Source organism: Poecilia formosa, unplaced genomic scaffold (assembly GCF_000485575.1).
Source record: "Poecilia formosa unplaced genomic scaffold, Poecilia_formosa-5.1.2 Scaffold366, whole genome shotgun sequence".
Taxonomy (NCBI): Eukaryota; Metazoa; Chordata; class Actinopteri; order Cyprinodontiformes; family Poeciliidae; genus Poecilia; species Poecilia formosa.
This window is the reverse complement of record NW_006800305.1, coordinates 135,990-151,190: the sequence shown is the minus strand read 5'-3', so window position 1 is coordinate 151,190 and position 15,201 is coordinate 135,990. Positions and strand designations below refer to the sequence as shown.

The 15,201-nt window shown below is 39.4% G+C and overlaps 1 protein-coding gene across 1 annotated transcript in view; it reads left to right on the top strand.

Moving 5' to 3' along the window:
* Positions 1–15,201, top strand: part of satb1b (SATB homeobox 1b) — a 74,652-nt gene that overhangs the window by 2,072 nt on the left and 57,379 nt on the right. The window contains exons 2-5 of the mRNA XM_007574979.2: positions 256–497; positions 5,627–5,803; positions 7,407–7,533; positions 13,176–13,299. Coding sequence (XP_007575041.1) covers positions 281–497; positions 5,627–5,803; positions 7,407–7,533; positions 13,176–13,299 — 645 coding nt within the window. The 5' untranslated portion in view covers positions 256–280. The remainder of the gene's footprint in view (positions 1–255; positions 498–5,626; positions 5,804–7,406; positions 7,534–13,175; positions 13,300–15,201) is intronic.

Below are 15,201 nucleotides of genomic sequence, written 5' to 3'. Positions count from 1 at the left end.
TAGTTTCCTGCAACGCTCTGCAGAACCTTGGGTGTTTTCACTGCATGCAACCAAGAGCAATGTCGGGTGTTTGCAAAGCAAGTTCTACCTTCGTTACCCTTTTTTTTCCTCAAGAGTATCCGGCCGGACAGCCGTGAACGTTGCATCATTAAAAAATATGAACATTCCAGCAGCTTTATTGGATTATCTTCATAAATGATCCAAAAAATTAGCGGCTGATGTCTTTTTTTTCCCTTTCTGTTTATCCCTCCCCAGGTGATAGTGAGCTGAGGTGCTGAGGATGATGGACCATCTCAGCGAGTCGTGTCTGGGCAAGGAAAACTCGGAGCTAGTGGTAGGCGGCCTGGCCGAAGCCAAGGCCCCGCCGGCCAAGCTGCCCCGGCTGGAACAGAACGGCAGCCCCCTGGGCCGGGCCAGGCTGGGCAGCGCCGGGGCCAAGCTCGCCGGGGTCCCGTACAAACCCGCTGGCCACCTGCTGAAAGCCTGCCACAAGAGAGGTAGGAGAGAATGGTCAACTTTTTATTCAACTTTTCCTCAGACTTTTTTAAAAAACAGCTTATTATGACTGAGCCTGTCACAATAAGCAATGCAACAGTCAATCCCATGAAAAATTGAAATAAGATGAATATAATCGTTAATATTGTGGAAAAGTTGACATTTTGAAAAATATTGCAAACATTTGACACCCAATACAAAGTAGTTATTTTGCACTACCTGCCACTTTTGCCTGTTTTCCCTGTCAAAGCTGAATGATTGATATTTTTTTAAAATTTGGTTACAGAGATTTCATAATCCATTTTAATTATTATTGTTTTGTTTATTTATTTTGGATATCTAAATGTTTTCCAGTTACAGTGAAAAATGTTTAGAAATGAAAGTTTTTTTTTTATATTTGAGATGATCTGCCTGCATTATTATATCATTATTATTATTATATTTGTTGAAAATGGTCTCAAAATGACAATGTTGTTATTTATCGTAATAATTTCTGGGACAATTTATTTGTTGTCGAGACTGTCCTGCTCAGGACATCATTAAATATTTCTTTAGAAGAACCAAATTATAAAAAATATGTGAATGAAAGAAATGGTGGTGATATGAATGCAAAGTTTTATCACAATACTTTGCGGTATTATTTTGTGTATTATTAGCGATAAAAGTGATAATAAGAACAATTTATTATGTTGTTTTTGTAAACATGCTCCAACAAGCACAGATACTTCTCTTGAAAAACAAACCATCTGCTGTATGCTTCTTTTGGACAACAATCACATAAAGAAATGTGATTTGTAGCAAAACATTAACTGCATTTAGTCGTATTTTCACATTTGTTGATATTTATTGACACACCTTTATTGAACAAACAGTGGTTAAAAATAGTCAAATTTACAATCCTGGCAATAGGGACTGTTTTAGGGATTTTTAAATATCATTAATTGGAATTTATCATGACAATGATAAATAAAAATCTTATCGGGATACAAAAGTTATCATGATAAATGATAAACGATACGATAAATGCCCACTGCTGGAAAGCAGTGCAATCAAAATGAAATTTTTACAGCTTTGTTGAAGAAACAGTGGTGAAAAATACTAAAAATAAAAGTTTTACAGAGTTTTAAACATCATTCATTGAAATTTATTGTGACAGCAATAAATCAAAGTCTTACCTTGATAAGAGATTTATCACGATAAACGATACGATAAATGCCTAGACTTAGAGAGAGATACAGTCAAAATTAGATTTTTTACGAATTATTGAAATTAAAATTCATATTAATGAAGGAAAGTAATTTAAACACTGATTAACTCAACCATTAAATACTCACTTGAGTGGACATGTTCTCCCACTCACTCGTCCTAAACTTTATTGTAGAAAAAAAGAAAAAAAAACACTTTTCTGTTTAGTCTCCACACTCACTCATTCATTTATCGCACAGCAACTATTTGCTCAAACAAAAGCTAATAGAGGAGCCGTGTGAGAAATATTCCTGCACAGCTCTACAACTTTAAATATATTTATTTACTGAGAAGTTTCAGTTTGAAAATTGAGATTCTAAAATATAGTTTTTAATATTTTAATAACTGGTGTCATGTTTTAAAAAGAAAATAATAGGAAAAGCTATCCGGCTTTGAAAAGTAGAGCGAATGTTTTTCACATTTTGTCAAATTTGAATATATTCTTATGCAATACACCAACACAAAGTAGCAAGGACGTGAAATAATTCATGATTTTTAATAATTATAATGATGATAATAATGGAAACAGTGGATCTTAAGCCTGTAAACCTTGTGGGGCATCTCTCTGCCAGCTCTGCAGCCCTGCAGACTGAAATTTTGGCTCAGTCTTTATGGAACAGCTCAAGGACGGCGTGGATGGATGAGTTGTGACTGTGAGCGTCATATTTCAAATCTTCAGATTTAGGTCTGGATTTTACTGGAATATTCTGATAGATTAATTTAATCCCAGTCATTCTGTTGGAGCTGGTATGTTTAGGGTAAGTTTCATGGTTGCTCTGTTTTTAGAGCCATCCATCTTTCCATCATCTCTTACCATCTTGAAGAAAAGCATCTCCACAGCATGATGGTGCCACTACTATGTTTCTTAGTGGGGATGATGCGTTTTGTTGCATTTTCTAACAGATTTATACTGAGGTTAAATGACTCTGTCTGCTATTTTCAATTGGTTATTGGACTTTCCACATTTTTATTTGTGAAACAAAAAGAAAAAAACATGCATAATCATCCGTCTCTCTCGTTATTATCCATCGGTATTTCTTCGCTTATTCCAAAACCCTCACTGCAATATGTTTATGGCAGAATTGCTGGGATACTTTTGCAGAGCAGTGTGGTAATTTACATCATTTTTGATTATTTCTTTTTTTCTTTAAAAAACTTGCAGTGTCTCGGCCGTGATTGCTCCTGGCTCCCAAACTGTTTGTTTGTTTGGCTGCTTCAGTTTTTCCCTGGCCAACGGGGAAGCAGGAAGTCTTGGAAAGCGGCCGTGCGAGCGTCCTCGTATGGGCCGTTTGCTCTCATTCGCTGCTTTTTATGTACGTGTTTGCGCTCCGGCTGAGAGAGAGTTTAATTTGTCACCTTCATCATCGCTGCTCCTTGTGGCCTCCCACCGCGTTTGCTCCTCCGAGCCTCCTCTCCGCTCCTCCGCCTCTTCCCACTCATCAGTTCTTCGTCTTTTCCTTTTTTTTCTTTTTGGTTGGGTGAAGCGGCGAGTGGAGGCGGATGATTCTCCGAGGCTTCGCAGAGAGCCCACAGTGGGCATTGTGTCCGAGCCCGAAACAATATTTACCGCAGCCCTCTCTGGGCTCCCTGGAAACAAAGCCAGTATTGATCCCCCAAATGAACCTACACAGCAGTCTTTATTGTTAGATCTTTATCTATTAAAATCAGGGGAGGAGAAAAGCAGCTCTTTCAGCACATTCCGTTGCATTTTGTCGGCTTATTGATTGTTTTGCCAGAGCTGTGCACATCTTCTGGAATGCCTGGGATTGGAAAATATTAGAAAGTGAATCATTTTTGTCTGCAGTGACAATAAACATACAGAAATGTTTCCGCACGACAGCCGAGTGGAGCAACGGAGCGGCTCGTAAACACACTCTGCTTCAAGAATGCTTCGACATGTTCTGTTTTTCCTCCCCTTCTTCAATTTTAAAAGGCCAAATTTACCCTTTTCCAGCTCTTCAATTTACAGGGATGTTATTTTAACAGAAACGCCATATCAGGTGATATTTGCACATTTGAAAATTCAGTCTTTGGACAAGAATTGCTCATTGCTTAAAACAGCAGAGCCACTGTTGACACAGAAGAGTGAACCTCGGGGCGCGGAGGTGGCTCGGGATTTGAAGCACTGCATCATGGGAAGATGATTTTGGGTTGGCAAGCAAAAGAGTAGAAAGGCAAATGTAATCACAGTACCTTGACAATGAATAAGGAGGATATTGTGCCCAACAGTAGAGGGAGGAAAGGACGATTTTTAATGGATGTTTTGTGTAGCAACGCACCAATCGGGCTTTAATGGCCAATCCACGTTTCTGGTTTACTTTGAGGTCCAACCTGCTGGTTCTGATTTCATGTATATAAATTCATCTGTTTAAAATTTGCTGTAGTTCGTTGGTGAAATACATAAACTTTGGCCATTAATAAACACAAAAGAGAAACACTGATATTAGAGTTTGTGCCAATTTTAAGAGCAAAAGTTGCAACATATCTTCAAAATTTCTTATTAAATTTTTACACATTTTGTGCTTCTACCATTTATTTAGGTAACTTTTGATTCATGTTCCCTCAGAAACAGCTCTGATTTTTTTAGCTAGCTAAACTGCTATTCAGCTAATTCTGGTTAAAAGATGATTCTGTTTTTCCTCTCTTGAAAAGAATGTTGCATTTAATCCAGAAGAAAATAAAAGGTTTAGAACTGGTGATTCTCCAGTAGATCTTTTGACAAAACTGTTTTTTGTTCCGAAATGCTTCAACAAAAGGCCTTCTTTTCTGTTGAGTTTCATCCATTTCTAAACTTTCTGTGGATGAATTCATGCTCTCCATAAGTCATTTTGTGCTTCCTTTGACAACCAGTATGACTTCTCTAAATAATATGCATCGTCGTAAAGTTATTTTTAGATTTATTTTGGTTTGATATGGAATAGAAGTAGAAAGCAATAAAAGAGAATGGAGCATGAGAATACATTTTAGAAAAGTTTACATTTTTCTGAGAATTTCAATTGAAAAACAAGCTAATCTTAAATTTTCTTAAGGTGCCATCATTGTTGTTTTGAACTGAAATGTTTGCAGTTTTTGCAATTCTTTTCTTTATTTTGAAGAAACATTTCCCTTTTGTGACTTCTGTCTTGTCCCATAATTGTTGATATCAGCCTTCACTGCGCCATAGTATCCCTATAAAGCTGTGGGATTTCTCTGTAACCTTCTCCTGACTGATACCTTTGCAACATATGAGTTATATACAGCTTTAACTAAAGCATAATCAGATTCAGTATTAGTTTAAGGATGTTTTTTTTCATTCTTTCTGATTAAAATTAGTATTTTTGGTTGAATTATGTAGCATACACCTTAAGCATACACCAAGACTCAGAGATTTGTCTTGGTCAGACCTTTTTAAAACACAATCCCTGGTCTTTTATAGGGGTGTGTACACTTTTGAGAGCAACTGTTTGTGAAAACCACAAAAACGCACAAAAACAACACCCCACCCTAGAGGGGAGACCTTAAAAAAACAGGAGAGGCTGCAGATGTACAGATGATGATGACTTCCCAACACAGTTGTGAGCAGCTACTTGATACAGTTCCAGATTTACATTTACATCTCATGTACTTGTAAAGGTTAACAATGTCTATACCACCAGGAGGAAATAAAGGGTAAACGTGTGTGCCTCTGATTAGAAGCTGTTCCCTCAAACATGAGCGATGCCTTCATCTTTACGTTCATTTCTGTTCTGCGGCAGCCGAGTCATTCCCGCCGACTCCCTCGACACTTACTGTAACTTAATCATCGGCGCTGAATCTCAGCCTGCCGACGGAACGCTGAAGGTCAGCGTTTGCATGTGGAGTAGCGTGGAACCCACTCAGTTTCCCGCCTGTGCTTGTGTGTCGTCAGGCAACATGCTGCCCGTGTTCTGCGTGGTGGAGCACTACGAGAACCCCATGGACTTCGACAGCAAGGAGGAACACGCCGAGTTCGTCCTGGTGCGCAAGGACATGCTCTTCAACCAGCTCATCGAGATGGCCCTGCTGTCGCTGGGCTACTCCCACAGCTCCGCAGCTCAGGCCAAAGGTAGCCGCCGAGGTCGCTCCGTCACCCTGACACGCTCCTACTGTACGCTCACACACCGTGTGACCATGATAACATCGCCACAGCAGCTCTGAAGCTACAGTACACTGGGAAAAACGCAAAATCTCACAAAATCTGGCTTCTAGTGCAAACGGTTAATCGTGATTAATCGATTAATGAAATAATCGTCAACTAATTTAGTAGTTTATTAATCATTAAAAATGGCCATTTGCTGAATGAACAACCTGTTGAGGGCAGCAATTAAAACAAAACTGTACAAATACACATATTTTGCGTTTAAGATTAAAAATCGTCTTTGTCTTAGTAAATATGTTCTACCAGAACTGAAGTGTCAGTTTTAGTTTCACCTGCTTCAAATTCTGTAAAAAAATCTATTAAGCACCTTTTACTGTCCATTAATTAATCTGAAAAATAAACATTATCTGTACTGATGTAAAGTCAAGCAGAAAGGGCTGAGCTGCTCACAGGTTATTAGAAATATTGTTTTTTGCTGCAGATGCATCCTTTTCTACAAATAATCAAATTATTAAATTAATGCTATTTTACTGCATTTTAGGTAATAAGATGTTTGTTTTCTTACTGAAAAAATATTTGCTTTTCATTTTTTTTCCAAATATCGTGTAAAAAAAGGCTTAAATGGTTAAATAAGAAATTTGCAAAATGTGCCATTTTTATCTGATTAATCTATTAATCGTCAAATAATCAATAGAACAATCAATTACTAATGTAATTGTTAGTAACAGCCCTACTTGTAATAAGACAAAACTAACTTACAGGTGACTTTTAATCAAGTTTCTTTTAAGATGGATGAAAATACTAGTTATAAGTAAAATAATCCACCAGCGGAACTAATACTGTTTCATCAATATTTAGGAATTAATGACTTAAAACAAGCTCCTAAGTTACTTGTAAGTTAGTTTTGTCCTATTTCAAGTGTATTAATATATTTGCACTAGAAACTAGACAAAAGTACTCGGGAAGATTTTGTGTTTTTGCAGTGCAGGTCATCCTGACACTGATCCCAGACAGGAGATGCTAACGTCTCCAGTGGGTCAGGCGCACTGCCTGTTTTCACATACATGCATGCTCTGCACATGCGTCCAGTGCGTATATTTATACACACAAACAGCGAGTGTAGGTGGTGAAGGCAGGTGGAGGAAAGGGTCCACTAATTGCACTGGAGCACATGCAGGCCGAGGCTGGCTGTTTCAAGGTGCCTCTTTGCATGCTCTTTTATTATAACCTGTCCATCTCACACACACACACACACACACATGCACACACACATCCTTATCCAGCTCTCCCGCGAGCCTTTCTCCTCTTCGCGTCCTGCTGTGTGGGCTGCTGCAGGTTTGAAGACGGCGTCAAGAGAAATTCACACATGCTTGTTGTGATTTCGCTAATAAATAAAGAGGAGCGGAGAGTGATTATGGCACCAAGATGCTTCTTGGGTGCCTACACATGGTGCTATTCGCACTTTTCACACGTGTTACTGTTTTTTAAATTAGCTCAGATGCTTAGATGCGCTCGCTGTCTTGTCCACATCTGTTGTTCACCCACGTCGGCGTGTCTGTGATCCACTCAGGTATGATTCAGGTGGGGAAGTGGAACCCCGTCCCGCTGTCGTACGTGACAGACGCGCCGGACGCCACAGTGGCCGACATGCTGCAGGACGTCTACCACGTGGTCACGCTTAAGATCCAGCTGCACAGGTAAGAGCCTGGCACCGCTCATTATTATTATCTTCACACATCCTCGCCGACACCTGCAGAATACATTAATCTCATGTGAGGGTTTACCGTAGAGTCGCTTTAATCCCTGATTGCAGCGTTAACACAATGAGCACGTAGCATTTTCTCCTTGGCAGGTGCCAATCTGCTGCTTTCATACCCAGAATAGCTTTATTAGTCACAGGAACAGCCGCCTGACCTCTCCCAGGAAACAGGAATAGATATCAGAGGAAAACCTCCACACCTACTGGGTGCCAAAAACACACACTTGTTTTATAGTTATTCACTTTATCTGTTAAGAGACAGAAACACGGAGAATGAATGCATCATCCAAGACTCTGTTCACAGTTTATTTTAAAGCGATCGAGTGGATTTAGCGCCACTGGCTGATCTAAATTTAACTGGTAAGTGCTGCTAACTGATTAGCATTTTGTTTTGTAAATGGCTGAAGGAAGATAAAATGTAATATAATGATAAAGCTGCAAGTATTGAATCAAGCGCCGCAAATAAAAGGAGATTCCAGCAGATTAATCCAAACGTTCTTTTGTTTTTTGTTTCTTTTTTGAACCAGAAATAGCTACAAAAATCCCCCGATGTTAAATGTTTCTTTTGAATCCAGACCACAAACATTAATTTGATTTAAAGGTTTTATGCATAAAATCATCTGTTCTGTACTTTTAAGGTTGAAATTTCAACCCCAGATGGGCAATACAACACTTTTAACTCCCTATCAATCATCCATTCACAAATACTCAAACATTCACACACCTATAAAAATATGCATCCAAAAAAATACGTAAAATAAGGAAGTATTTATTAAAAAATAAGAAAATATTCATAGAATAAGTTAATTCATGCTGGTTCCATAATAGTGACGTCCAGATTCTGCTAATCAAATGCATTGTTTATCAGTAATCAGGAGTTTTGGCAGTTTACATGCAGCGTGTGTTGAACGGTGCCAATAAAGAAAAACAACAGCAACAACCTCCCAGAAACAATTCCTCAAGTTTTACTGGGTCATTTTATAAAAATAAAAAAGGAAAACGTTGGGGAGAGTGGATAACCTTTCCTGGAAAGAAAAACATCCCAAGGTCAGATCCCGAAATCCTCAAAAAAAACTGCAAAAAAATAAATAAATAAATAAATAAATAAATAAATAAAAAAAAGAAATTTGAAATTGCACGGCACAATTTCTGGAGAAAACTAAACAAAACTCATCTGGAAAACTGTGAAGCCTAAAAATGGATATCTGGTCTCTTTTCACTCTTTAAGTTGACCATGAACTCCTCTGTGTACCAAATTATTCTGGAGTCAAATGTGAAGCCATCTGTCGGTCAGACGGTCCAAACTGGGACATCAACAGCACATTGACACAGTTGTATTGGCCCAGTCAAAGTTTAGACATGACTGAAATTCTGTGGTTTGCCAGAACCAATTAAATGAATAAATTGAGGATGTTTTCACACCAGATAGTCCAGTAGACTTGGTTCGATTTGGGACCAAAATGACAGCATTTTTTTGCATTTTCAGTTGTTAAGGTTTACTTTCTACTGTCAAACGATCCAAAACTTTTGAAAAACCTGTTCCTCTCCTTGCCCGTGGTGGCGCTGCACCAAGAACTACTGAAGGGAACCACATAGAACCTCTGAGGAAGACACTGAGTGCAACTTCCTTCTTCACAAAATATAAACAAAAATGGAGTGGCGTCAGATTTTAGCAGGTATAGGATTTATGTTTATCTTTGGCAAAAGATCATGAGCCATTTTCTCCACTAGCGTTAGGCTTTCGGATTTGTTTAGATTGGATTTACCCAGAATGCTGTGCATTATAGTTCACTTCCTGCTTTTGGAGTGATTCCCGATCCATTTGCATTCACATTATGCATTCTATAACCACGCCAGAGTTCACTTCAGTTGAACCTAGACCTCGGTTATTATTAGGGGGATTATAGTTCACCTCTTTGGTCCGCATCAGAGTTCTGTTACGCGTTCACACTTCCCCAAACCAACTGGACTTTCTTGCCAAATGAACTAAACTTTGATTAAAGCGGATTAACAGAGCTGGTGTGAATGCTCCCTAAAATAAGGTCATAGGAAGATGTTGCAAATTTCATAAACACTAACGTAAAGCACAGATAAAAAACATCCAGAAGACAATTACTGAACATTTTTGCACCCTTTGATTATTCTACAAACTTTTTCAAATATTGGTTGAAGAAAATAAAGTTTTGCATGTCTGAGGTTGTATTCCACTGCTAACTTGAGCGGCCAGTTAAAACCGGAACATAAAACCCGAATCCTAAACGATGCTGCAGGGAAGAAAAACCAACCAGCTCAAGCCTTAGCTTGAACGCCGTTAACTGTCTTCTCATCACATTGGATGCTAAATTCTCCCCTGTAGGTGTGAGAGCCTTTGTTGTATTACACAGCAAGCACACACACGTTTGTATTTTTGGACCCAAACGGGCTTGCATGTGCTCGTGGACACAAAGGCGTGCGCGCACAAACAGTCAGCTGGCGCTGATGTGGAGGCTCGTGCCAGCTGCACGCTAACCTAGTGTTCTGCAACTCTCTGGAGAGCTGTTCCTGCTCTGCCTCTTCCCCTTCTGTCTCCCCCACCTCCTCCCACCTTCTCCAGCCGAGCACTCACACATGCACTGACTGATGCGAGCACGTCCACCAGCCAGAATACAGAAGGTTGTGTTTATTTCCGGCCTGCCAGCCTCTGAATGCGCGGATTGCTGTCTTTCCCTGCTCCCTCCTCCCGCTTTGCTCGCTCTTTCCCTCCTCTTGTTCACTTCCATCTCCCCAGAGGCTCTCTAGCTGCTGGAGCAGTTTAAGGTGTTCTGGAAAATCCATTGTCGGCTTGATGGAGTGCGTGCACGTGCAAGGCTGTGTGTTTTCTCACTAGCAGATGTTGGCCTCGACCGCTCCACGCATCCTTGTCTTTTCCATTCTCCAGAACATTTCCAACAAACTAAATGACTGAGTTTTCTCCAAATATTCTCTCCTATTTTTGTGGATTTATCAGATGTATATATATATTTTTTGGTGCTAATTTTAGTGTACAGTCAAACATATGTCTTGCACATCCAGACTTGGTGAAACCACTGGAGCCCAGTTCAGCTGCCCACACCCTCCATCTAAATATGTTTCTCATTTTCAAAACCCAGGAGTGTTTTTCCAGGTAGAGATGAATGTCTGCAGCTGATGACTCTCCCAACTAAATTCAACGTCAGACTGTTACTCCTGTAACCGTATTGTTGTGCTGAATATTGTCAGTAATATTGCGTTCTGACTGCAGAAATCTACCCAGTTGGACCTTAAATTGTCTCGGCGAATACAACAAGCCAGGAAGGTACGAGTAACACAGAATAATAGTCGCCACATGCAGCTGATGTATAATTCATGCATCAATCCAGCAGATGTGTTGTATAAAGTAATTAACTAATCAGAACAATCAGGAGAGAGAGAAAGAGGGAGAGAGGGAGAATATGAAAGAGAGAGGAGGAAGGCAGGGAGAGAGAGAGAAAGAGACAGAGCAATCTCCAGATGCATCTGCTTGATGCGCCAAATGAAATCTGTCTGTCTTGGAGGGACGCTTGCAGCAGGAAAAACGAGCAGAGGCCCGTGTGTTCGGCTCTCTCTGGTTTCCTCTCTGCTCTGCCTTTCTGATGTGTCCTCAGTTCAGCAGCACATGGACTTCAAACAGGGTTGGACTAACTGAAACAGATTTCACATATTTGTTTTCTGGGGAAATGATCAAATGTTTGTTGCTGGATCTGAATTTTGTGGACGATTTTTCAGTCCTAGAATTTGTACTACAGATACCAATTCCGATTTCTCGTTATCCAATTATAAGAATTAAATGTATATTTTTTTCGTCTTCCTACCCCGAGCGCCATTATTCATTCATATTAGGAGCAGAGGTGATGTCACACTGTGTGTATGAATGAGCAGCTGCTTTAACATAGAGTATTACTATTTCAAAACCAAATAATTATTGGTTTAACATTTTGAACTGTGTTTAGCCTTAGTGAGGCTGCGTTACCAGAACAGCTGTCTGTCTGTATTCCCGAGAGAATATTCCTAATTCTGAGAAAAAGCTGCAAACGTTTCCAAATCCAGTACATTTCATGTCAGATTACGACTAAAAGCTGAGAAGAAAAATGCTTTATGTTAAACCTTCCTGTTTTAAGTCTCACTCTTTCCTGCTCTTTTGTAGACTCAATGAAGCCACTTGCATTTCTTTGCTACATCAGATTTCATTTTTAAGCATTTCACTCGTACTGCAGGAGTTAATTCGGACTCTTCTTCAGTCAGTAGCAGCGTCCACACTGAAGAGGGTTGCTTTAAGATGTATTTACTCATCTGAATAATATTGGATTTTAACATTTTGGAACATTATCCAGTTCTGGTAATGAGCCGAGTTCTTTTCCATTTTTGTGACAAAAATGTTGACATGTATAATAAACTATCCTCAGATTTTCACCTTTTGTTTGTGGCAGAAACAATTAAACGCCTAAAATTCTTTCCAACCAAATTCAGCAATATGACATGTCAGCCCTGCATCATTCGCATTTAGTCGCTTTACTTTGTTAATGAAAACTCACATTTTTACAGATCAGTTGATATTGGAACAGCAAGCAGCATCTTTCAGGTTCACAATAATTGATCAAGTCTTGCATTTCGAGGAGTTTCTGTTGTATAACGGAAATAATTGAGCAGGTTTTTAACAATTGTTTGACAGCGTTTTGTAAATTATGTTCCTTTTCTTTCATGTCGTCCAGAATTGACCTGGTTTATAATCCAGAATCAATCACTTGATATGTTTAATACCTCAGACGTTTCTCACTGTATTCACATTTCTGTTGAAATCCTAATAGTCCCGTATTTTGCTGCTGAAAAGAATGCTCTCTCAACAAATTAATCCTACTGCAATTATTTAAATATAAAAACCATAACACAACTAAAAAATAAAGTTTTTGTTTTGTTTTTTTTTTTTTTAAATGGAAACTGTTTCCTTTTACAAAGTCTGTTCAAAAACTAAATGGGTCACAATGATTTAAAAAAAACTTTTTACCATTTTTATGAAATCACAGTTTATTTTTTATAATTTTGTTCAAACTCTTTTGCTGATGATATCACTCACTTTAGTGCTCTGCTCAAAGTCTACAATAGTTTTTTCCTAATAATCAGTATTAATAATCAAAATTCAACACATAATTTTCCTGTCCTAAGCACCAATAGTTATTAATATTAATATTACACTGTGTGTATGAATGAGCAGTCTCTTTAAAACATTGTTTTATTATTGTAAAACCAAGTCAGAATTATTATTCATTTGACATTTTAAACTTCTACAACAGTTTTTGTTTCCCTAATAATAACAATCTTGGAAAATTTAAGTGATTTAAAGTGCAAACCAAGTAAATTCAGCTTTTTTTAAACTGACTTGAGCTCCTCAGGGAGTAAATCTGTAAATAAATTCATATTTTTCAGTGTTTTTTTGTGTGTGCTTTTTTTCATGATCCTCTCTCTCTACCCCTTGTCCTTCTCCATCCCTTCCTCCTCCCCTCTCCTCTCCCCTCCGTCTCCTGTGTGTGTGTTTTTGTTTCCTAACAGTTGTCCTAAGCTGGAGGACCTGCCGCCCGAGCAATGGAGCCACTCTACAGTAAGAAACGCCCTCAAGGAGTTACTCAAAGACATGAATCAGAGCTCTCTGGCTAAAGAATGCCCTTTATCACAGGTGCTGAAGCCCAATCCGCTTATTCAAAATTCCCCCCACCCCCTAAAAAAGAGCAAAAGAAAGCAGAAAAATATCTCAACCTCACCCACCTCCCCTCCTTCCGCTACCATACCACACAACAAAACAAACACCCCTATCTCCATCACCTCCGTCTCTTATCTTTCACTTATCAAATGCCCTGAGTTTGATCCACTGGGAAAGAGAATTGGCATAGAAAATCCAAATCAATGGCCATTGTCGTCTGAATATTTTTTTTCCCTTTTTTTGCCGCCTACAAAACACACACACACACACCAAGAGACGTGCGTGCAGCCAAAAAACCAGAGGTGTTATTGAACATATGGTTATTGTTAGATAAACACTGGACCAATCCCAGAACGATCCGGATTGTGTTTTTTTTGCTCTCTTTTTTTTATTTTGTCTTTTTAGTTCATTTCGTATCACTGCGCTGGGCTGGAGAATTACACATTCACATGTTAGGTGTCACGCTGTGTGCCGAGAGGTTCAATAGAGCGCGCTTGCACTGATATTGTATTAAAAGGCAATGCAGTCGGTATATCATGGAGGCAGTGAATGGAAAGAAAAGGCTGCATATCTCGGAGTGTGTGTGTGTGTGTGTGTGTTAGCTACTGTTCAGCAGGGCTTGTGTGTGTTTTCCTGGATTTGTTGGTGAAATATTCAGACTGTATCTGCGCTCTTTGAGGTTTTTAGCGAGCAGCCAGCTCTCCTCCCAGTCCACTGGATGGTCACCTGGAGACCCGGGTTTGTGCCGTGTGTATGCGCAAGAAGCTGCTTTCGGTGCATGTGTGTGTGCGTGTGTGGGTGTGTGTGTGTGTGTGTGTTTAGCTGGGCATGATGATGTAAAGAGTCCCTGGGTGGCGTTCAGGCGGAGCCCAGCCCGGTCTGGTAATCACCCTGTTTACGGTCCATATGTGAAGACGGCTCAGAGGAGAGCGCACACTAGCTCCGAGGATTTAACACACAAAGCACATTCAGTCTGTCTCAGACACAAATTTGCAAGACTGACACACACACAAGTTTCAGATTAAATTATCAGATTGCTTTTGTTTTGTTTTTTTCCTTTCAAGCCAATGTCTTTCGTTCCCACTTACCAGTTTAAATGCTATAAATCAGCCCTAAATGCTCTGTTATGTAAAACCGAAGCTATCTCAGATGTATATACACAACAGCAATGAGCTTACACAAGCTTACCCTGTGGAGTTTCCTACGTTTTGCTACAGCAACACAATTCTAGGAGTTTTATTGGGATTTTAATGTGATAGAAGAGCATCCTAGTGAAGGAACATGATTTACTTCTGGACTCTTTTGAGCTGCAGGTCTTTTCCTCCATTTCTCTGCCAGTTCTGTCCGTCTAGAAGCTTAAATTTACATCCGTTTTTCTTCGCCAGATACCTTCAGCGTCTGTAAACAGCAATTTACAAATCTTGACACAGTCATTGTCAATTAGATGTAGGTCTGGATTTTGACTGGCCTCTTTTTAACTCAAACGTAGCTCTGCCCAAACCGTCCATTGGAAGGTGAGCCTCCATCGCCTCCTCTTTTGCTCTAATTTCCCGTCAAATTTGACCTTTCCCAACTGAAAGAAAGCATCCTTACCACATGATCCTGAGCTTTAATGTGGAAATATGTGTTTATACTAATGTAGAGGCCAACTTTACCAAACATAGCATCTTGTAAGGAAGCCAATAATTTAAATTTTCCTCTACTTTCCTCTTGTTTGCTGTTCCTCTGGCTCACACCTTTTCACAAACTTCAAACAGGACGTCTTTCCTCTGCAGGTTTGACAAATAGTTATCCTGTCGACGGATTCAGATTTGTGGCTCTCCAGTTTCTTGCCATCGGTTTCTTAACCTCTTCTTTTATTAATTGCCTTCTTTATCC